Source organism: Pipistrellus hanaki, assembly GCF_964339955.1.
Source record: "Pipistrellus hanaki genome assembly, chromosome: X".
NCBI lineage: Eukaryota > Metazoa > Chordata > Mammalia > Chiroptera > Vespertilionidae > Pipistrellus > Pipistrellus hanaki.
In genome coordinates this window covers 9,097,951-9,120,110 of record NC_140524.1, presented here as the reverse complement: position 1 = coordinate 9,120,110, position 22,160 = coordinate 9,097,951, and the positions used below count along the sequence as shown (strand labels likewise).

Sequence of the window (22,160 nt, the reverse complement as noted above, 5' to 3'; positions counted from 1 at the left end):
TCCCTGGTGAGGGGGTGTGCAGGAGGCAGCTGGTCGATGTTTCTCTCTCATCGATGTTTCTGGCTCTCTATCCCTCTCTCTTCCTCTCTGTAAAAAATCAATAATATATATATATATATTTTTAAAACCCACATTTGCACAACAAGTATAGCAAGGGAAAGAATTCTATATTTTGTCTCAATATTAGTTAGGATAAAACATGTCCTAATAAATTTATTTTATTTATTTATTTTTAAAAAATATATTTTATTGATTTTATACAGAGAGGAAGAGAGAGGGATAGAGAGTTAGAAACATCGATGAGAGAGAATCATCGATCAGCTGCCTCTTGCAAACCCCCTACTGGGGATGTGCCCGCAACCAAGGTACATGCCCTTAACCGGAATCGAACCCGGGACCCTTCAGTCCCCAAGCCAACGCTCTATCCACTGAGCCAAACCGGTCTCGGCTAAATTTATTTTTATTTCTTGGAAATGTAAGCTTGCATTTCCATTTAGTGCTTGCCCGTTGATGGTAAATAAGAGGCAAAAAATGACAGCATTAATAATTATTTGCTTTCACCGATACTTCCTTTGAAGTAAACTCTTTTTCCTTAAATCCATAGAAGTAAAATAAAGCTAGTCAATAAAATAAAGCTGGAAATAAAATAAAGGTAGTTTCCACATTTGATTTTTATTATATGTCATCTTTATTGTGTTTTACAGTAGGGCCACTGAAGGCAATAAAACATCAGAAGTGTTCAAAATGCTAAAATCAATCTTATGGACTTTCTAACGATGTAAACAGGAAATTGCAGAATACATATAACGGAAAGCACAGAACGTTGCTATCTAACTTCATTATCAGGTGGTCCTCGTCGTTCACAAAGGTAAGAGTTCTATAACCAGTTGTTTGGCTGAAAATTACTTTTCCTCTCGAATCAAAATATACCAGAGTCAATCGGAACGCAATATTTCTTAGAGATCGTAAACAGACTGAACCCACACCTGGCTTAGTGACGAGATTTTGCTTGAAAATGATATAGTCGTTGGTGAAGATGACGTGCAGAGGGAAGCCGAAGTTGAAACCCGACCACTTCCAGGAGAATTTGCCCTCCTTGAGGACCATTTTCCCGCATCGCATGCTGTGTTCCTCCAGTTCTGTTTCATTGGTGTATCGGGGCCCGATTTCCCTGCTTCGCTGCGCCCTCAGCAAGGTGAACCATTGTTGTTTATAAACCTTCGATAACCATTCTGAAGGGATGAGAGTATCTTCCTCAATGACTCTTGTGGAGGCCAGGTCACAGATGATATGCTGAAACCTCAGATTTTTAAACACCGCTTGAAATGGTCTGCCTCGTCTGGTCTCCAGGAAAGCCACGCTGGTGTTACGTCCTCTGAGCCTAGAAAACCAGTGGTTGGCTCGCTCTAAAAGCTGTTGTATGGTTCCTCTCCAGGCCGGGTTGAGACGAAGGAACATCCACTCTTTAAGCGTGGTGTACACGTCTATTTCCTTTTGTAACACCAGTAAGTCGGCGGAAGAAACGAGCTGGCTCATGAGATCTATGCTGATTTCTTTGTAAAGTTCCACAGTGGGATGCGTCATGAGATTGTGAAGGAGCCAGGCAAAGCATTCTGTCTTCAGAGACGCTGCCCCGTAGGCTTCTGCTGTTGCGTAATAGCCACATACAGTTTTCGCGTTCACTGCCTCCTTCATGATCTCCTCACACATTTCGATCAAGTCCTCTACCTGAAGCAGGCACGCCGTTGCCAAAACTCTTGAGACTCGAAGGGGCTCCCGTAGGTCATATTCATCCCTGTACAAGGAACCCAGCACAAAGTTCAGGGACTCGACGTCAATGTTGTGGTCCCTAATGTCCAGGTCGATAATATCTTTGTCGGAGTGATCGCAAGAATTTCTAAGCAGAGTAGCAAAGTAGACTGACTGACGCAGGTACCTCTTGTGTAGGCACCACACTTGGCCCAGAGCGCGGATTTTAATGTCACTGGTTTCCCCATTCAGAAAGAACGTTTGGTAAGCGTACTCGGATGTGATCACTTTTTTACTCTGGCTCCTAGAGGCCTCTTGCGGGAAATTCACTTCTGGGCCCAGAGACCTGCGGCTGTTCTCGACCTCTGGGCCCCCAGAGGGTAAGGTCCGCTTGCGTTTGCCACGGGATGATACATTTCGGGGGCCTGGCCCGGCTTCTAGCTGATGCCTATCAGTTGGGCCTAATTCCCTGCGCCCCAGCAAGCGACTGGTCAAGTTCCCCATCGAGGAAGACTATCCGATTCCGGCCTAGGGGGGCTGTTTTAGACTTTTTGTTGCCGTGGCATTCCAGCGTCCCTTACCTCAGCTTATGCCAGAGCCTCACTGAGACCCAGAGCGACAGTTACAAACGTCACAGAGGTCCTGCATCCCTTAACGGCCGCCCGGCCACGCCCCCGTGAGACCACGCCCCCATGAGGCCACGCCCCAGCCATCCGCCACAGCCCGTGACCCCGCCCACTGCTAGGGCCCCGCCCAACCGCTGTGGCCCCGCCCCCTGCCGCGGAGTCTTCCGTGAACCTGACAGCTAATCAAAGCCTCAGCCTCCAGGTTTTCCTCCAGAATGTTTCTCTAAAAGGGAAATGACTGAATGAAAGAAAGGCTTTTTGATCAGCGTGTTAGAGATTGCAACGCATTCACACATTCTCAATGCCAGTGTTTGGGGACATTCAATGGGGGCAGTCCTAAATACAATCATTTACCTACAACTGGTAGCGATTTGAAAAGGTTAACAGTCTGGCCGGTGTGGCTCAGAGGTTGAGCTTTGGTCTATGAACCAGGAGGTCATGGGTCAATTCCTGGTCAGGGCGCGTTCCCCGGTTTCGGGCTCCATCCCCGGTGTGGGGTGTGCAGGTGGTAGCTAATCAATGGTTCTCTCTCATCATTGATGTTTCTGTCTCGTCCTCTCTCTTCCCCTCTGAAATCAATAAAAACATTTTTTTTAAATGAGAACAGTGTGGTATCTCATTATTTTATTTGCTTTTGATTACTGGAGGGCAGAAGAGGTTTTTTAAAATTTCCAGTAAGGTACATTTTCATATTCTTTGCTGATTTCTGAAATGTTTACATATCTTCTCGCCTCATGGATTGCTAAAAGCTTCTTTTAACAATTTTCATTTACCATTTAATTTTTATGGAGTTCTTTTCTGTAAAGACATTTTCATTCTTTTTTAAAAATATTTTTTGTTTATTTATAATTTTTTTTTAAAATTGATTTCAGGGAGGAAGGGAGAGATAAAAACATCAGTGAGAGAGAATCATTAATTGGCTGCCTCCTGCATGCCTCCTACTGGGGATCTAGCCTGGATATGTGTCCTTGACCAGAATCAAAGCTGGGACACTTTAGTCTGCAGGCCAAGGCTCTACCCACTGAGCTATATCAGCTAGGGCAACATCTTTATGCTTAAGAGGCCAAATCAGATTTTCCAAATATGGGTTTTTATATCTCTGTTTATAGAGAGCCTTGCCTTATCTGAAATTAGATAAATATTGTTCTATATTTCCTTGCTGAACTTTCATGGTATTATTTAATAATTTTAAACATTTGGACATTCTTATACTTTGAAGTGACAGAAGCCATATACAAAATAAAACATACTTTATAAAACAAATTTTTTGCAAACAGAAAAAATACACATATATGTATACGCATGCAGAGAGATACTGCAAGCAATAGACAAGATTGCACCATACATGCCCGATCAGCATGGCTCAGTGGTTGAGCTTTGAACCAGGACGTTAGGGCACATGCCCAGGTTTCAGGCTTGATCACCAGTATGGGGCATGCAGGAGGTTCAATCAATGATTTCCTGTTGTCATTGATGTTTCTCCCTTTCCCTTCCTCTCTCTCTCTCTCTCTCTCTCTCTCTCTCTCTCTCTCTCTCTCTCTCTCTCTCTCTCTCAAAAAAAGAAAAAAAAAATGACAGAGCAGGGAGCCAGAGATCTGGGCCCTTCATAATATCCCTGATGCAATTGTAACCAACTTTCCTGGAACTCACCCTCCTACTGGAATGCCTGTTCTATAGACTGAATTAGTTTGAATCAAGATTTTCTTTTGTTTGCACTAACTGGTTTGGCTCAGTGGATAGAGTGTCAGCCTGCAGACTGAAGAGTCCCAGGTTCAATTCTGGTCAAGGGCATGTACCTTGGTTGCAGGCACATCCCCAGTAGGGAGTGTGCAGGGGGCAGCTGATCGGTGTTTCTTCTCTCATCGATGTTTCTGACTCTCTGTCCCTCTCCTTTCCTTTCTGTAAAAAAAATCAAATATATATTATATAAACATTTTCTTTTATTTAAAGCTAAAAGCATCTTAACTGACACAATAAACATTGCAGATTTTTATGAGAAAGGCAGAAAAATCTGGATCATAGGATAGACACTGCCACTTCCAAGCTGTGTCATCTCAGACAAAAATATTAATCCTCTCCGTGCCTCAGTTTCCTCATATGAGAAGTGAGAACACCTGTACTTCCAGGGTTGCTCTGGAAAGCTTTAAATAAAGCAATGTAAGTCAAGCTCTTTATTACTATCATAAAGGTACCTTGGAGACAGAAAACAACATAAAGTCAGTTATATATCTGGATGCTCTCCTATTCCCAAGTTTTTACCCTGATACCATGTCTCACCCACACAGCAAACCCTCTCACCTGCTTTCAGCTCCTCCCTTCATACTCATAAGGATATTCTTTTACATAATTACAGTGCAAAAGCATAAATTCAGAAATTTCCACAAAGGACACATTATCTGATATAAAGCCCATATTCACATTCTGCCATTTGTCCTAATGTCCTTCATTTCACCTTTCTTCCCCCCCACCACCCAATCCAAGATCACACATTGCATTGAGTTATGTGTTTTTAGCTACCTTTCATCTGGAACAGTTTCTCAGCCTTTCCTTGATCTAATTCATTTATTTGTTTTAAAGAATATGGGCCTGCCGAAACTGGTTTGGCTCAGTGGATAGAGTGTCGGCCTGCAGACTGAAAGGTCCCAGGTTCGATTCCGGTCAAGGGCACGTACCTTGGTTGGGGCCACATCCCAAGTAGGGGGTGTGCAGGAGGCAGCTGATCAATGCTTCTCTCTCACTGATGTTTCTAACTCTATCTCTCCCCCTTCCTCTCTGTAAAAAATCAATAATATATATATTTTTTTTAAAAAAAAGAATTTGAGCCCTTTATTTTGTAAAGTTTCCATAAATTTTTTTTTTTACTGCTTTCAGAGAGAGAAAGGGAGAGGGAGAGGGAGATAGAAACATCAATGATGAAAGAGAATCATTGATGGTCTGCCTGCTGCATGCCCACCACTGGGGATTCAGCCCACAACCTAGGAATTGAACTGTGACCTCCTGGTTCATAGGTCGATGCTCAACCACTGAGCCACACTGGCTGGGCAAGTGTCCACAAATTTGGTTTTATCTGACCCTTCCTTCCTTCCTCCCACCCTCTCTCCCTCCTTCCCTCTCTCCCTCCCTCCTTCCCTTTTGTTGTTTCTTTGCTTACAAAACCAAAAGAGAATTTACTGGAAGGAGATGAGAGCTCACAGAACTACAGGCAAAGTTGGAGTAGGGGAAAACCATTGGGAAGTCCCTGTGATCTGGTGGAGGAAATGAAGGGTCCCCATGAAGCTCTGGGGAGGACATGACTCAGCTTCTCTGTTTCTCTCTGGAGACGTTCAGGAATGCAGTGGGCAGTGGACTGGCTTTCTGGTCATACAACTGTGCTTTGAAGACCGCCCGGCTCGGTTCAGTGCTCTGCTGTTGCCATTTTGAAATTCTTCATAAGCGTAGACCCTGCATTTTCATTTTATTAAGAGTCTAGTTTGTTTTAGAGCGATTTTAGGTTCACAGCAAAACTGAAGGGAAGGTGCAGAGATTTTCCATATACACTGAGTGGCCAGATTATGATCTCTGAACGCATAATAATCTGGCCACTCAGTGATATCCTATATAATAAAAGAATATTATGCAAATTGTCCCCTCAACCAGGACTTCAACCAGCAGGCAGGCTGGCCAACCGCCTATATCCCCTCCCCCGGCCAGGCTGGCCTGACCCCACCCATTCATGAATTCATGCACCGGGCCTCTAATCTATATATACTGCCTGGCCAGATGATTATGTGTTCAGAGATCATAATAATCTGGCCAATCAATGTATGTCCTGTTTCCACATACAGAACTTCCCCCCAAGTGATATATTTTTGGAAGGAACATCACAGAAGTAATGATATAACCTTCTTCTTCTTGGAGCATTTCACCAGAAGACACATGGTATTAATTTGTCTTATTGTTCTTGTAATTTTTTTTTAAAATCCCCACCCGAGGATATTTTTTCATTGATTTTAGAGAGAGGAAGGGGGGGGGGGGCGAGAAATACCAATGTGAGAAATATTGATTGGTTGCCTTCCCTGCCTGCTCCGACCATGGGTTAAATCAGCAACCTGGTTAATGTGCCCTGACCCAGAATTGAACCTGTGACCCTTTGGTGCATGGGATGTTATTCCAACATCCCATGAATTGAACCTGTGACCCTTTGGTGCATGGGATATTATTAATGTTATCCCAGAATTGAACCTGTGACCCTTTGGTGCATGGGATGTTATTCCAACCAACTGAGCCACACTGGCCAGGGCTGTTCATGTTAATTTTTGTTGTCCATTTTAATTCTGATCATTTGATTAAGGTGGTGTGCCTATATATCTCCACTTGAAAATCAACATCCCATATCTTGTAATTAATAAGTATTTACAAGAGATATTTTAAGACGGAAACTTTTCAGTTTCCTAAAAATTGTTCCCCAATTTTTATCCAATGGTCTTGGCATCCATTGATGAATCTTATCTGAATTAAATATTATTTAGATAGTTGCAATATGACTTTCTAAATCTCTTATGTATTTCTAACCCTACATTATTTTATATTATATATAAATATAATTTTATACATCATATGCATTTTTTATTTATATGGATTTATTTAGCATTTATATTTATAAAATATAAACATATATAACTATTCATAAAAATCTATTGTATAAATATCTAATTTTATCTCTATTGTTTGATATTGTTGTATATATCAAGCATTAGAAAGTTATTTTGAAATCAAAATATGTATTACCTGTATCTATTTTATTTTTTAAAATACCTATTTTTTATTTCAGAGAGGAAAGGAGAGAAACATCAATGACGACAAAGAATAATTGATTGGCTGCCTCCTGCACGCCCCCTACTGGGGATCAAGCCCCCAACCCAGGCATGTGCCTTTGGACAGAAATGAACCCAGGACCCTTTAGTCCACAGGTCAATGTTCTATTCACTGAGCCAAACCGGCTAGGGCAGTGGTTGGCAAACTCATTAGTAACAGAGCCAAATATCTACAATACAATGATTGAAATTTCTTTTGAGAGCTACATTTTTTAAACTTAAACTTCTTCTAATGCCACTTTTTCAAAATGGACTCACCCAGGCCGTGGTATTTTTGTGGAAGAGCCACACTCAAGGGGCCAAAGAGTCGCATGTGGCTCAAGAGCCACAGTTTGCCGACCACGGGATTAGGGCACCTATATCTGTTTTATATCAAGATCTAAACCTACTTTCCCTCGCCTCCACTCCAATCTGAGTTATAATCCATCAGTCATTCATTTTGGTATTAAACTTGCTCCATGTTTGGCCAGTGAGAGCTTCAAATTGTTCCTGTGTCATTTTGATCCGTTTTCCTTCAGTTTTGAGCACTTTGTAACTTTCTGGCACAGCTATCTGTCCCAGGCTCACCTTATCGTTTCTCTCAGTCCTGGAATCAACTTTTTCTTCAAGAAGCCCTGGTTTGCCCAGCCAACATGGCTCAGTGATTGAGCATCGACCTATGAACCAGGATGTCATAGTTCAATTCCTGGTCAGGGCACATGGCTAGGTTACGGGCTCAATCCCTAATGTGGGGTGTGCAGCTGATCAATGATTCTCTCTCCTCATTGATGCTTCTCTCTCTCTCTACTTCTCTGGAATAAATTTTAAAAAATACATATTTTTGAAAAGCCCCCGTTCTTTTTAATGGAAAAAGGTATTTGGAAATGAATATCTGGGGTGCTATGAGATTATTATTTTTAAATATATTTTTTATTTATTTTTCACAGAGAGGAAGGGAGAGGGACAGAAGAGTTAGAAACATCAATGAGAGGGAAAAATCAACCAGCTGCCTCTTGCACACCCACCATTGGGGATGTGCCCGCAACCAATGTACATGCCCTTGACAGGAATCGAACCTGGGACCTTTCAGTCCGCAGACCGATGCCCTATCCACTGAGCCAAACCAGTTTCGGCTGCTATGAGATTATTTGTACTCAACAGGTACTGCTTCTTAGTGGACAGAACTGACATATACTTTTTTGGTGATATTGGAGAAGCTTTTCTTGCTGCATTCTCATCCGCCTCCATACTCCTCTCCAGCTCCTATACTTACAATTCATTACATAGTTTTCATGCCTTGTTTTTGTCACTGCAGTTCTTAAGTGCAATTAACTTCATGGCCTGCCTGGCAAATACATAATTGCCTTCCAATTCTTAGTTTAAGCATCATTTTCTCTCTGAAGTTGCTTATGGTTCCCTAATTAAAACGGAATATTCCGCTCTGTGACCTCCCCACTGTATGAAAAACAGACACCATAACAGCATATAGATCACTTTATTGCACATAGTCATGTACCTGCCCGGCTTCTCAGGTAACTGAGGGCAGGAACTGTTTAGTATTTTATTAAAGTTAATACTCGGTGAAAGAAAGAACAGCAGGAAGAATAACTGAACAACTATCATTCTGCAGTTGTTTCTCCTTAACTTGCTTATTGGTGCTTGATGTCACCCAATCTGTAGAAATCGAAACACACACTCACACACAGTGAGAAGGTACATTCTACAGCTTGCCAGGACAGACCCAGCCTCCAAAGGTTTTCTCCAAGTACTGGGCCACAGCCAGGGTCAGGTGATCATTAAAAGGTGTAGCCACGACCTGGATCCCGAGAGGAAGTCCTTTAGCATCCAGACCCAATGGGCACTGGGTCACAGGCAAACCCAGGGCGCTGAAGATACCTGAGTGGAACGAACAAGAAGAATGTGAGAAATCAAGACCTGTTCTTGAAAACTTCTTTTCTCCCCTCAATTGTACAGTGATGGTGATGATAGTTACGAACATATAGGTAGAGTTTACTATCTGCTGAACTCACCTAGGGACTTGATGTGAATGAGACATTTGAATGATCACAACAAAACCCACGAGACGGGAACTTGTATTAATGATTCCTATTTTACAGATAAAATAACTGAAGAATAGAGAAGTTCGATAACATAGCTATGATTACTGGGCTAGTAGAAGCTCAAATCAGGATCTGACTATAGAAAATGCTACTCCTAACTTGCCCTTTGTAGCATCTTCAGAAAAATGAGCTAATATGGGACATCTTATTGCATTATGAATTTTATTTTCATTTATAAAAATTTGGAGTATAATTTTGTGGTAGTCAAGATTTGTAAATTGTAATTATTTACCTAATTCATGTTTTTTATAGAGCATTAGAGTAAGATAAGATTTCTTATTTTAAATGTACAAATTAATGATAAATTTACAGAATTGTGTAGCCATGCCCACATTCTATGTTAAGAAAATTGTCATCACCCCAAAAAGAAACTACCCTGTTTCCCCGAAAATAAGACAGTGTCTTATATTGATTTTTTTTCTCCCAAAGTTGCGCTAGGTCTTATTTTCAGGGGATGTCTTATCTTTCCATGCACTAGGTCTTATTTTCGGAGGATGTCTTATTTTCGGGGAAACACAGTACATAAAAGAAGTTGCTCTCCATCCCCCTCCTCCCGATCCCCTAGAAACCACTTTTACACTGCCAAGGAGTGTGTCTATTGAATAGATATATAAAATGTTGATTATACATTCCCCAGCTGATGGACAACTGGGTTAATTAATACCTTTTGGCTATTGTTAATTATATTGCGACTAGAGGCCCAGTCATGAAATTTGTGCATGGGGGAGGGGGGGTCCCTCAGCCCAGCCTGTGCCCTGTGGCAATCTGGGACCCCTCAGGGTAGGGTCCCTAGGCCTGGCAGGTGATCAGGATCTATTGGGGCTTTCCCTCCCCTGGCTGCCGACAGCTGGCCCCGCCCCTGCCACTGCCACTGCCACTGCCACTGCTTGCCATCTGTATGGAGCTGCCCCTACTCCCCCATCACTAGCTGCCTCCCTCTGTGGGCAACAGGCATGGGGGACGATCACTTAGCTGGCGTAGGCCTCCCTCTGTGGGGCCATTGGTCGCAGGGACCCCGGATTGATCGCCCCACAGAGGGAGGCCACACCCAGCACCACCTGGGCCTCCCTCTTTGGGGCGATCATGGAGCATCGTATATGTATGTACGATGCAATAATGCAATAAGATGTCCCATATTAGCTCATTTTTCTGAAGATGCTACAAAGGGCAAGTTAGGAGTAGCATTTTCTATAGTCAGATCCTGATTTGAGCTTCTACTAGCCCAGTAATCATAGCTATGTTATCGAACTTCTCTATTCTTCAGTTATGTTATCTGTAAAATAGGAATCATTAATACAAGTTCCCGTCTCGTGGGTTTTGTTGTGATCATTCAAATGTCTCATTCACATCAAGTCCCTAGGTGAGTCCAGCAGATAGTAAACTCTACCTATATGTTCGTAACTATCATCGATTGCCCCGCTGGCCGGTGGCCTGGACCTCCCTCTGCAGGGCAATCTTGGGGCAATGGCTAGGCCCCCTGACCAATTGCACTGCACCTGGCCTTGGCTGGCCTGGTGCCAGTGCATGTCTTAGTGTGGTCATTGGAAAGGTCGTCCAGATAGTCGTTCGGTCGGTTTGCATATTATGCTTTTATTACTATAGATAAGCATTCTTGGACAAGTCTTTGTAAGGAGATACGTTTTCATTTTTCTTGAGTATTTCTATAGCAGTGAAACTGTTGGGTCATATGATTAATTAACATTTAACCTTTTAATGGAAATGCCCAAACGTTTTCCAAAAGAGCTGCCCAATTTTTGCTATGTGTTCACCAGCAATGTCTGAGGGCTCCAATTCCTTCACATCTTTGTTAACAATTCTTTTGGATTATAGCTCGTCTAGTGGGTGTACAGTTATCTCACTGTGGTTTTTAAATATGCATTTCCCCGCTGACTAATGATGTTGAGCATCTCTTCATGCACTTAGTGGCCATTTCAATATCTTCTTTGTAACCAAACCTATTAAAAATCCATTGTTCATATTTAAATTGAGTTTTAGTCTTATTATTGAGTTTCAAGAGTTCACGTATTTGGAATATAAATCACTTAGGGATGCATAATTTGCAAATAATTTCTCCCAGTCTGTGAATGGTTTACTTTCTTGAAGGTGTTTTATAAAGTAAAAGTATTTAATTTTGCTGAAATTCAATTTATTGTGTTTTTTTTTTTTCTTGTATTACCGGTATTTTTAGAGCTGAATCTAAGGAATCTTTGTCAAACCAAGGGTCACAAAGACTTACTCTTACGTTTTCTTCAAAATGTATTGCAGTTTTAGCTTTTACACTTAGGTTTGTTACATTTAGGTTTGTAAATGGTATATGAAAGGGGTATGATTTAATTCTTTTGCATGTACACATGCAGTCATCCCATCGCCATTTATTGAAAAGCCTATTATGCCGGGGCAGCATGGCTCAGTGGTTGAGCAGGAGGTCATGGGTCGAATCCTGTTCAGGGCACATGCCTGGGTTCCAGGCTCGATCCCAGGAGGAGGCAGCTGATCAATGATTCTCTCTTATCATTGATGTTTCTATCTATCGCTCCCTCTCCCTTCCTCTCTGAAAATCAATCTATAATAATAAAAGTGTAATATGCTAATTAGACCAGACATCCTTCCTTCCATCCTTCCAAATGAAGCTGGGGCTGCTGGGGAAGCCCAGTCCCGGGTGCCAGAGGGAAGCCAGTGCCGGCAGCCAGGGGTAGGAAGGCCTACTCTTGCACGAACTCCATGCATCAGGCCTCTTGTAAAAATACATTTAAAAAAATAAAAGCCTGTCTTTGAACCTTTGTAAAAATCAATTGAACATAAATATAGGGACTTATGTTTGTACTCTGAATTCTACTGATTATATATGAACTGAGTGGCCAGATTATGATGATCTCTGAACGCATAATAATTTGGCCACTCAGTGAGTGTGTGTGTGTGTGTGTACATATTAGAGGCCCAGTGCATGAATTCGTGCATGGGTGGGGTCTGGCCAGGGTCCGGTCAGCCTGGTCAGGGGGAGGGGACATGGGTGGCTGGCCAGCCTGCCTGCTGGTCGAACTCCTAGTCGAGGGGACAATTTGCATATTAGCCTTTTATTATATAGGATATACACTGAGTGGCCGGATTATTATGCGTTCAAAGATCATAATAATTTGTCCACTCAGTGTATATTTTTATACATGTAAATCTATACACATACAATACACATATAGATGTATATATATATATTCTTATACCAGTTGTACTAGTATACCTATATATACATACATATACTTATACATATATAGCAATTGTTATGAAGTAAATAAGATATTAAAATTACCTGCATTAAAGTAAACATAAACATATGCTTCAATAAATAATGTTATTATCACTATTATTGATACTTGTAAGGCACTTTATATACATTTCAACATTTTATCCTTCCAACAATCCTGCAAAGTACATGTACCATCCTCATCTTTGCCATAAAAAAACTAAGCGCAGAACTTAAATATCCTAGTGCATTTATCCATCTTGTAAGCATCAGTGAAGTATAAAAATATCACAGCTGCCTGAGCAGCAACTGAGAAGAGTATTGCTCTATAGGAAAAAGAAAAACACAGCTAAAATCCCAACTTATAATTCTACGTTGTTGACAGAAGGTCGCCCAACCCTAGTACGTTTTCAGCTTCAGTGGAGGAAATGAAGGCAAAATAATGCTAAGTATTATTGAACCAAGCATACAGTGGAAACCACACTGGCTTTGAAGTCAGAGATGAAATGCACTTGGATTCCAGCCTTGACTCTGACCCCTTAAGTTACCCTGTTTCTTCACTTTTTGAAAACATGTTTTTTATTGATTTTACAGAGAGAGGGAGAGAGGGGGCGAGGGGGAGAGGGAGAAACATCAATAAGCTGCCTCCTCCACATCACCTACTGGGGATGGAGTCCAAAACCTGGGCCAGGAATTGAACCAGTGACCACTTAGTGCAGTGGTCAGCAATCTGCAGCTCGTGAGCCACATGCGGCTCTTTGACCCCTTGAGTGCGGCTCTTCCACAAAATACCACAGCCTGGGCAAGTCTATTTTGAATAAGTTGTGTTAGAAGAAGTTTAAGTTTAAAAAAAAAATGGCTCTCAAAAGAAATTTCAATCGTTGTACTGCTGATATTTGGCTCTGCTGACTAATGAGTTTGCCGACCACTGACTTAGTGCATGAGTCAATGTTCAACCCACTGAGCCACACCGGTAGGGCTGTTTTTCATATCATTTACAATGTACCTGCTATGAAGGACTTCTGGGAGCCTTAAGTGAATAATATAAAGCATTTCTAGCTCATAGTATCTGGCACATAATAGATACTTGATACTTGATAAATGGCACTATTATCTGTCACAGATCTTGTATCCACATTACAAGGCATATCACCTGGTTTACAATGGGAGCTCTGTAAATGTGCTTACGCTTAAACTATAGGAAAAAGTTCTCAATTGTGACTAACTCCAACCTTGGCATTCAGTATACCAGAACAATGGATAGTGTATAAAAGTTGCAGAGAAATTTATAGACAGAATAATTTGAGACTAGTTTTGTACAAAACCAGCCTTCACTTGGTTTCAGCTTACTAATAACCCTTGGTGCTATACTGGTTCAGGAGCTGAGAATGATAAAGCCTTTAGAAGGTAGATTAAGTTCTTTAGAAACTATTGTTAAGACTCAGGTAGAGTTCTGGAATAAAAATTAGAAAGCAGAAGCTGGGCCGGTGTGGCTCAGTGGTTGAGTGTCAACCAATGAATCCGGAGGTCACGGTTATATTCTCAGTCAGGGCACATGCCTGGGTTGCCAACTTGATCTCCAGCAGGGGGCGTGCAGGAGGCAGCAGATCAATGATTCTCTCTCATCATTGATGTTTCTATCCCTCTCACCCTGCCCCCTCCTCTCTCTGAAATAAATAAAAACATATTAAAAAAAAAAAAAAAAAGGAAGCAGGAGTGTAATTTCTGGTGTGAGGATTGATCTTTGGGAGTCACCAAGCAGGTCTCTATGACACGGTGTCCTTCACTATAGTACAGGATTCAGCTTTCATTTATTCTTGGAAGCTTTGAATGACATGTTGTGCTTCAAACAGTCCCAGGGCAGAGATACAGTACATTATGCAAACAACGTGATGTGTATTATCAAGGAGGAGCTCCTTCTGAGCTCGAATTCCTTCGTGGAACAGATTTCTGTCTGATTACAAATAATCATTAGGGAGACAGCTGGCTGCTGCTGCGCCTCAACAATAAAACACACCCCTCCCGCATCCCCTTATTTTCTTCTTGGGAATTCAGCCAAAAGGGCTGGGAGCAAGTGTTTGGGTAAGCAAGTGGGATTTGCTATCTGCTTCTGCAAGGCCCCGTGGGACGTATTGTTTCTTCAACATCTGTAACATCATGAATGCACACGGGTCTAACAGACCGGGACAAATAAACTATGCAGCGCCAGCCCTCCTGAGCTGTCTGTGCTGAGAGGGAGGCCAATGAGATGAAATAGGCAAGGCCATGTGCATTGTCAAGAGTGGGGGGGTCTCTGGGAACTCCTGCCTGGGGAGGCCTTTGGGAGGAATAAGCATAGGAGACAGGAATAGATGGGTGGCCCACGTCTGTCCTTCTCTGTTCTTTTGTTATATATCTATCCGAGAATCTCGGCCATTGTCATAATTTCAGCTGTCATCATCGCTGAGCAGATGACCTCACACCTACATTCCCTGACCCACATTTCATACCTATCCAACCAAATTCCTCTTTTTTTAAAAAAAATATATTTTATTGATTTTGTACAGAGAGGAAGGGAGAGAGATAGTTAGAAACATCGATGAGAGAGAGTCATCTATCAGCTGCCTCTTGCACACCCCCCTACTGGGGATATGCCCACAACCAAGGCACATGCCCTTGACCGAATCGAACCCGGAACCCTTCAGTCCCCAAGCTAATGCTCTATCCATTGAGCCAAACCGGTTTCGGACAACCAAATTCCTCTTTGACACCTCCATCTGAATATCTCACAGAAACCACAAACTTTAAAAAAAACACAAAAAACACAACCTTGTAAAAATAACTGCTTTTCTCAAGGAATGCAATCTAGACGGCGAGTTAAGACACAAACATGAAGAGATCTTTAATAAAACAAGAAGAAATATTCTCAGAAACCAACACAATCATGATTTCGAGAAATAGTGATAGAGAATCTCAGAAGATGGATCTTTCACTGTGGGCTGAGGGTGAGAGTGGTCAGAGTTGAGATACGAAGCAGGTTTTCAAAAATGAGTTGGTCTTGGGCTAAAATTCAGACTGTGTTGCTCTTTTTTAACCTCAGGGAACATCTTATTAGACTAATCTCCAGTGTTAATAATAATCAGTGAGAAAGCTGATAAATAACAGAAATGTTTATAAAAATAAATTAAATAAAAACAAAAGCAGAACAAAACAAAACCAAAAAAGTTGTAACTGGTAATTTTCTCTTTAGGTTATTTCCTATAGACTAGGGAGGTGGGGAACCTTTTTTCTGCCAAGGGCCATTTGGATATTTATTTATTTATTAAATATATTTTATTGATTTTTTACAGAGAGGAAGGGAGAGGGACAGAAAGTCAGAAACATTGATGAGAGAGAAACATGGATCAGCTGCCTCTTGCACACCCCCACTGGGGATGTGCCTGCAACCAAGGTACATGCCCTTGACTGGAATAGAACCTGGGACCCTGCAGTCCACAGACCAATGCTCTATCCACTGAGCCAAACTGGTTTCAGCTACTTATTTATTTAAATACATTTTTATTGATTTCAGACCGAAGGGAAGAGGGAGAGATAGAAACATCAATGATGAGAGAGAATCAATGATGAGAGAGAATCAATGATCGGCTGCCTCCTGCATGCCCCCTACTGGGGATCAAGCCCACAACCCTGGCATGTGCCCTTGACAGGATTTGAAACTGGGATCCTTTAGTCCGCAGGCTGAGCCAAACCAGCTAGGGCCATTTAGATATTTATAACATCTTTGGAGGCCCATACCAAATAATCAACTTAAAAATTAATCTGTTATGCCAAAACTGGTTTGGCTCAGTGGTAGAGCGTCGGTCTGCGGACTGAAGGGTTCCGGGTTCGATTCCGGTACGTTGGTTGCGGGCACATCCCTGGTGGGGGGTGTGCAAGAGGCAGCTGGTCGATGTTTCTCTCTCATCGACGTTTCTAGCTCTCTATCTCTCTCCCTTCTTCTCTGTAAAAAATCAATAAAATATATTTTTTAAAAATTAATCTGCTATATTTGGTCAACCATTTAAGCAATTCACCCCTAATGCCTTGGCAGGGCCAGACCAAATGATTTTGCGGGCCTTTGATGGCCCGCGGGCCGGATGTTCCCCACCCCTGCTATCGACAATTACATATGTTTCCTGTCTTCAGAACTTGAGTAGCTAGGTGATAGAAACTTGTTTCAAAGATTCAAGGAACTGGAAGTGAGTGACCAAAGCAAAGAATTAGTGTAAAGAGGAGTCAATGAAGGATGATATCAACTGTCATTTGATACCCTCTCCCCCTCATCCTCCACAGCCCTTATGCCAAGTCCTTTACATGTACTATTTAATTTACTCCTGACAGCAGCAATGCAAGGGACAGATTACCCTGAATTCCTAGAGAAGGAATAGATTCAGAAACATTCAGTGTCTTGCACCAGGAAACACAGGTAATAGAATCAAGTATTTCCACTTAAGTAAACCAAACTCTGAATTCCAAGTTCAAGTGGACCATATACAGATTTTTAGAGTAGGGAAGTATATAGTGTGGTCCCCTGGAAGAGACCTTTTAGGAACCATAGTAACCGATCTGGTACATTGCCAGGGGCCTTTGGACCTCATATAACCACGGTCCAGTCACAGCTCCCAAACCAGTTGAAACTGAAACACGTGGGTGAATACTAGAAAGACTCAAACTCAGAAGTGATCATAGCTAGGCAAACAGATGATCATCTTGGAGAATTATATTTTGTACTGGTATTTCCTGGTAAAGCAGCTGACTGGGCATATTATGCATCAGACCAGTCATGGCAGCCTATGGATTCAGTCAGTTCATGCTGTGTTACTGAAGACAAGTCACTGAACCTCCCTGAAGACCAGGGCTATAAAACGTGATACTCATCTAGAGGAAATGGTGAACAACATAGACTGATGAACAAGAACAGACCCAGAGATAAGGAGCCATGGGTCAGACTGTTGGACCTCAAAGGGAGGGTGGGAATAAAAGGGAGAGATCAACCAAAGGACTTATGTGCACACATATGAGCCTAACCAGTGGTCAAGGACAGTAGGGGGGTGGGGGCATGAGTGAGGAGGTGGGGGATTATAATGGGAGGTTGAGGACAAATATGTGATACCTTAATCAATAAAGAAATTAATTTAAAAAAACAACAACAAAAAACATGGTACTCATACTCACTTGCAGAGTTTTCTTAGGGAGAATGCAGATATTAGCAAGTCACCTTCCACATATGACAATAGCAACTGTTTTCTGCCATTTGTTTTTTTTTAAAAAAAATATTTGTATTGATTTTAGAGAGGAAGGGAGCGGGAGAGAGAGATATAAAAACATCAATGAAAGAGAATCACTGATCAACTGCCTCCTGCACGCCCCCTCCTGGGGATGGAGTACACAACCTGGGCATGTGCCCTTGACAGGAATGAAACCTGGGACCCTTCCGTCCCAGGCCGACACTCTGTCCACTGAGCCACACCAGCTAGGGTTGCCATTTGTTTTTAATGACACATCATCCTTGGAGAGCAAAAGGAGAGAACATTTTTCTTGGGAGATATCTGTCTCTTTAAGATTAAAGAGTATAGCCGAAACCGGTTTGGCTCAGTGGTAGAGCGTCGGTCTACGGACTGAAGGGTCCCAGGTTCGATTCTGGTCAGGGGCATGTACGTTAGTTGCGGGCACATCCCCAGTAGGGGGTGTGCAAGAGGCAGCTGGTCGATGTTTCTCTCTCATCAACGTTTCTAGCTCTCTATCTCTCTCTCTTCCTCTCTGTAAAAAATTAATAAAATATATTTTAAAAAAAGATTGAAGAGTATAAGGAATACTAGGTACCTGTGTAAGCGAAGTTGAAAGGTCTTGTCAGAGGAACATGATGCTTGGGAGCCACCGTGGGATGCGAGGGATATAAGAAGACTCCATCATCACCCAGCATCTCCATCAAGTCTTTATTCAGGCTTTCTTTCATTGCCTTAAACTTTTGGTATTTCTCAGGGCTGTATTTGATCTTTGATTCCATCAAGGCCAGTCCTACAGAATGATAATATATAACAAGTAAATTTAGGAAACTTCATTTTAAATCTTAGTGTTCTTTATCTTTTCTTTTTTAAAGTATATTTTTACTGATTTTAGAGAAGAGGAGATGGAGAGAGAGAGAGAGAGAGAGAGAGAGAGAGAGAGAGAGAGAGAGAGAGAGAGAGAGAGAGAAACATCAATGATGAGAGTCATTCATTGGCTGCCTCCTACATGCCCCCTACTGGGGATTGAGCCTGCAACCTGGGCATATGCCCTGACTGGGAATTGAACTGTGACCTCCTGATTCATAGGCCAACATTCAACCCCTGAGCCACGTGGGCTGGGCTACTTTATCTTTTTTAATTCTATAACACTGAGAAAGTTAAAAAGTGATGAAAAACAAACCTTATAACCTGGCTACCCATACATGAACATTGTTGATCATTGAATGTAACTCCTCATCTTTTTTGGTAATGCTATATATCAACTTCCTACCTTCTCCCACAGAATGCTATATCATAAGGATTTGTATGACTGCATAATATTTTAATTGTAGGAATGTAAATAGGCTTTTCTTTAACTAGCCCATGATTGTTGGGCATATAAACTTTTTCTGAAACTTAAATGCTGCAGTAAAATCTTCATGCATGTAATTCTTAGAAAACTTTATAATGGAATTATATTTCTAGAGGATTCTATTTAATGTATCTTCAAGATTTAAATTATATTTTATGAAAAAAATCATTAATACATACAGGTTTTGAAGTACATATTATAAATGATTAATGCATATTTAGTATTTAAGAATATTTAAGTATTTTAAAATAGAGTTTACTTATTTTAAAAATAAATTTATTGTTCTCAATCCTGTATAATAAAAGCATAGTATGCAAATTGTCCCCTCGACTGGGAGTTCTTCAGGGCCCCTTTAAGAGTGAGAAAATGTCCGCACTTGGGTTGATCCATTTGACCCTTGACTGGTGCGAATTTTCATAGGGGAAATGGAGAAGGGAGGAGTTGCTTTCTCCAGTTTTAGTCTCCTGCCTCTCCTATCACTGCCACTGAAGGCTTCACTGTTTCTTTTATTTTGTCGTGCTGCTGTCATTGGCTCTTTCAACACAGAACAGCGCAGCTAAGCCCCTGACATTACCTAGGATGATAAAATGTGATTTCTTTGACATAAAATGGCATAAGACAACTCAAGAGTTCCTTAAACACTTCATACCGGTGTTTGAAATTTCATGGTTATTGCACAACAAAGGGGACACCAGTGACTAGAATACTGTCAAGATTCTTTAAAAAAAATATATTTTTATGGATTTTTTTCCTTATTTTTTTAATTAAATTATATGTCAAGATTCTTTTGAAAAAAAGTAACTCTCACAAATACTAGCATAGCTCAGCTTTCCTCAGTGTTGCATTGTGGTGAGATATTCTCCCCGCCCCTAAAGACAGCAAACCAGAGAAAAGATGATTTATATACCGATGGCAGGGATGGTGTGCGCTGATAGGCCCAGGCACCATTTCAGCAATTCCCACAGAGGGCTGACAGGCTTCCCATGGTCACTAAGCAGATCCACAAATTTCACAGGTTCCTGAGAGTGAAGAAAACTTTATTAACCAAGGTCACCCAACAAATTTAAGTAAAAAAAAAAAAAAAGAACTGGGTAGGGAAAAGATTAACATGTAAATGTGAAAATAAACATATGGATGTGCTAAAACAGGAAATACATGTATTCTCTCAAAGACAGTATGGTTCAGACAAACATGTGAATAGGAATGGTCATAGCAGCACTATGAATAATAGCCACCTAGCGCCAAAACCGGTTTGGCTCAATGGATAGAGCGTCGGCCTGCGGACTGAAAGGTCCCGGGTTCGATTCCGGTCAAGGGCATGTACCTTGGTTGCGGGCACATCCCCGGTGGGGGGTGTTCAGGAGGCAGCTGATCGATGTACCTCTCTCTCATTGATGTTTCTAACTATCTTTCTCCCTTCCTCTTTGCAAAAAAAAAAATCAATAAAATATATTTTAAAAAAATAGCCACCTAGCAATTAGCTGATGAATAGATAAACAAAATGTATTAATTCAATAGAATATTATCCAGACATAAAAAGAAATAAGGTGCTGGATACAAGGCATAACATGGATAAAATGTATAAAAAAAACATTATGCTAACTCAGTGGTCAGCAAATTCATTAGTCAACAGAGCCAAATATCAACAGTACAATGATTGAAATTTCTTTTGAGAGCCACATTTTTTAGATTTAAACTTCTTCTAACGTCACTTCTTCAAAACAGACTCGCCCAGGACATGGTATTTTGTGGAAGAGCCACACTCAATGGGCCAAAGAGCTGCATGTAGCTCACAAGCTGCAGTTTGCCGACCACGGTGCTAAGTGAAAGAAGCTAGTTACAAAACACCACATAATGTAAGATTACATTTATTTGAAATTAGAGGCCTGGTGCATGAATTTGTGCATGGGTGGGGGTCCCTTGGCCTGGCTGGTGATGGGGCTAATCGGGGCCATCTCACCCAGTCCCAATGAGGGCCAGCCAGGGGGAGGGAACATGGGAGGTTGGTTGGCCAGCTGGGGGGAAAGACTATGGGAGGTTGGCTGGCGGCAGGAAGTTGGCTGTGGAAGTGCACTGACCACCAGGGGCAACTCCTGCATTGATCATCTGCCCCCTGGTGGTCAGTGCATGTCATAGCAACTGGTTGTAATGGTTGCTTGGGTGTTTATATATATATAGATACCTATAGTAAGGAAATATAAAGATACCAAAAGTAGATTAGTTTTTGCTTAAGACTGTGGGTAGGGGTGGTGAGGAGACTGGAGGGGGTGACTGATAGTAAGTATGGGTCTCTTTCTATGGTGTTGAAAATATTCTAAAATTGTAGTGATGGTTGCACAATTCTGCAAATGTTTTAAAAATCATTTAACCATATGCTTTAAAAGAGTGATTTACATGGTGTGGAAGTGATAACTCAATAAACCTCTTACAATAAAGCTGCAAAATGGCCATAAACAAGTATGGTTGAGAAAATGGCCACATCCTTTTTCCAAAGAAAAAGCTTCAAGTACCAACAATATAATGTACCTGTTCTTAAGAGATGAACCATCACTGAGCAACATGGTAGAGTGTCTATGATTTTTTACAGAGAGGAAGGGAGAAGGATAGAGAGTTAGAAACATCGATGAGAGAGAAACATCTACCAGCTGCCTCCTGCACACACCCTACCGGGAATGTGCCCGCAACAAAGTACATGCCCTTGACAGGAATTGAACCTGGGACCTTTCAGTCCGCAGACCGACGCTCTATCCACTGAGCAAAACCGGTTTCGGCTAGAGTGTCTATGAATAGCAGCTCTGAGGCAGGGATCATAGTTCAAGGTGAGGGGAGACCAGATTTTTCGCCCTTTTGTCTTATTTGTGTGTGGTTATTTTTTTTATTTCAGGACCAATTTTAACAATTAGCACCTATGTTATAAGCTTCCTGCAAACGAACTCAGAATACAGTATTTGTTACTGATCTTTGATTCAGTTTTGTTCATACTCTGATTATGAATCTA

The 22,160-nt window shown here is 41.6% G+C and overlaps 2 protein-coding genes across 2 annotated transcripts in view; both read right to left on the bottom strand.

Moving 5' to 3' along the window:
• Positions 1–759: 759 nt before the first annotated feature.
• Positions 760–3,227, bottom strand: LOC311615376 (germ cell-less protein-like 1; the record flags this gene model as incomplete). Its single annotated transcript, XM_084870819.1, has 1 exon — positions 760–3,227. The coding sequence occupies exon 1, from the start codon at positions 2,251–2,253 to the stop codon at positions 760–762; it is 1,494 nt and encodes a 497-aa protein (XP_084726945.1). The 5' UTR covers positions 2,254–3,227.
• Positions 3,228–8,687: 5,460 nt separating this feature from the next.
• The window catches only part of FAAH2 (fatty acid amide hydrolase 2), a 48,380-nt gene continuing 34,907 nt past the window's right edge, over positions 8,688–22,160 (bottom strand). Inside the window, exons 9-11 of the mRNA XM_084871090.1 lie at positions 20,070–20,181; positions 18,407–18,601; positions 8,688–9,103 (exon numbers count right to left, since the gene is read on the bottom strand). Of these exons, the coding sequence (XP_084727216.1) occupies positions 8,928–9,103; positions 18,407–18,601; positions 20,070–20,181 (483 nt within the window). The 3' untranslated portion in view covers positions 8,688–8,927. The remainder of the gene's footprint in view (positions 9,104–18,406; positions 18,602–20,069; positions 20,182–22,160) is intronic.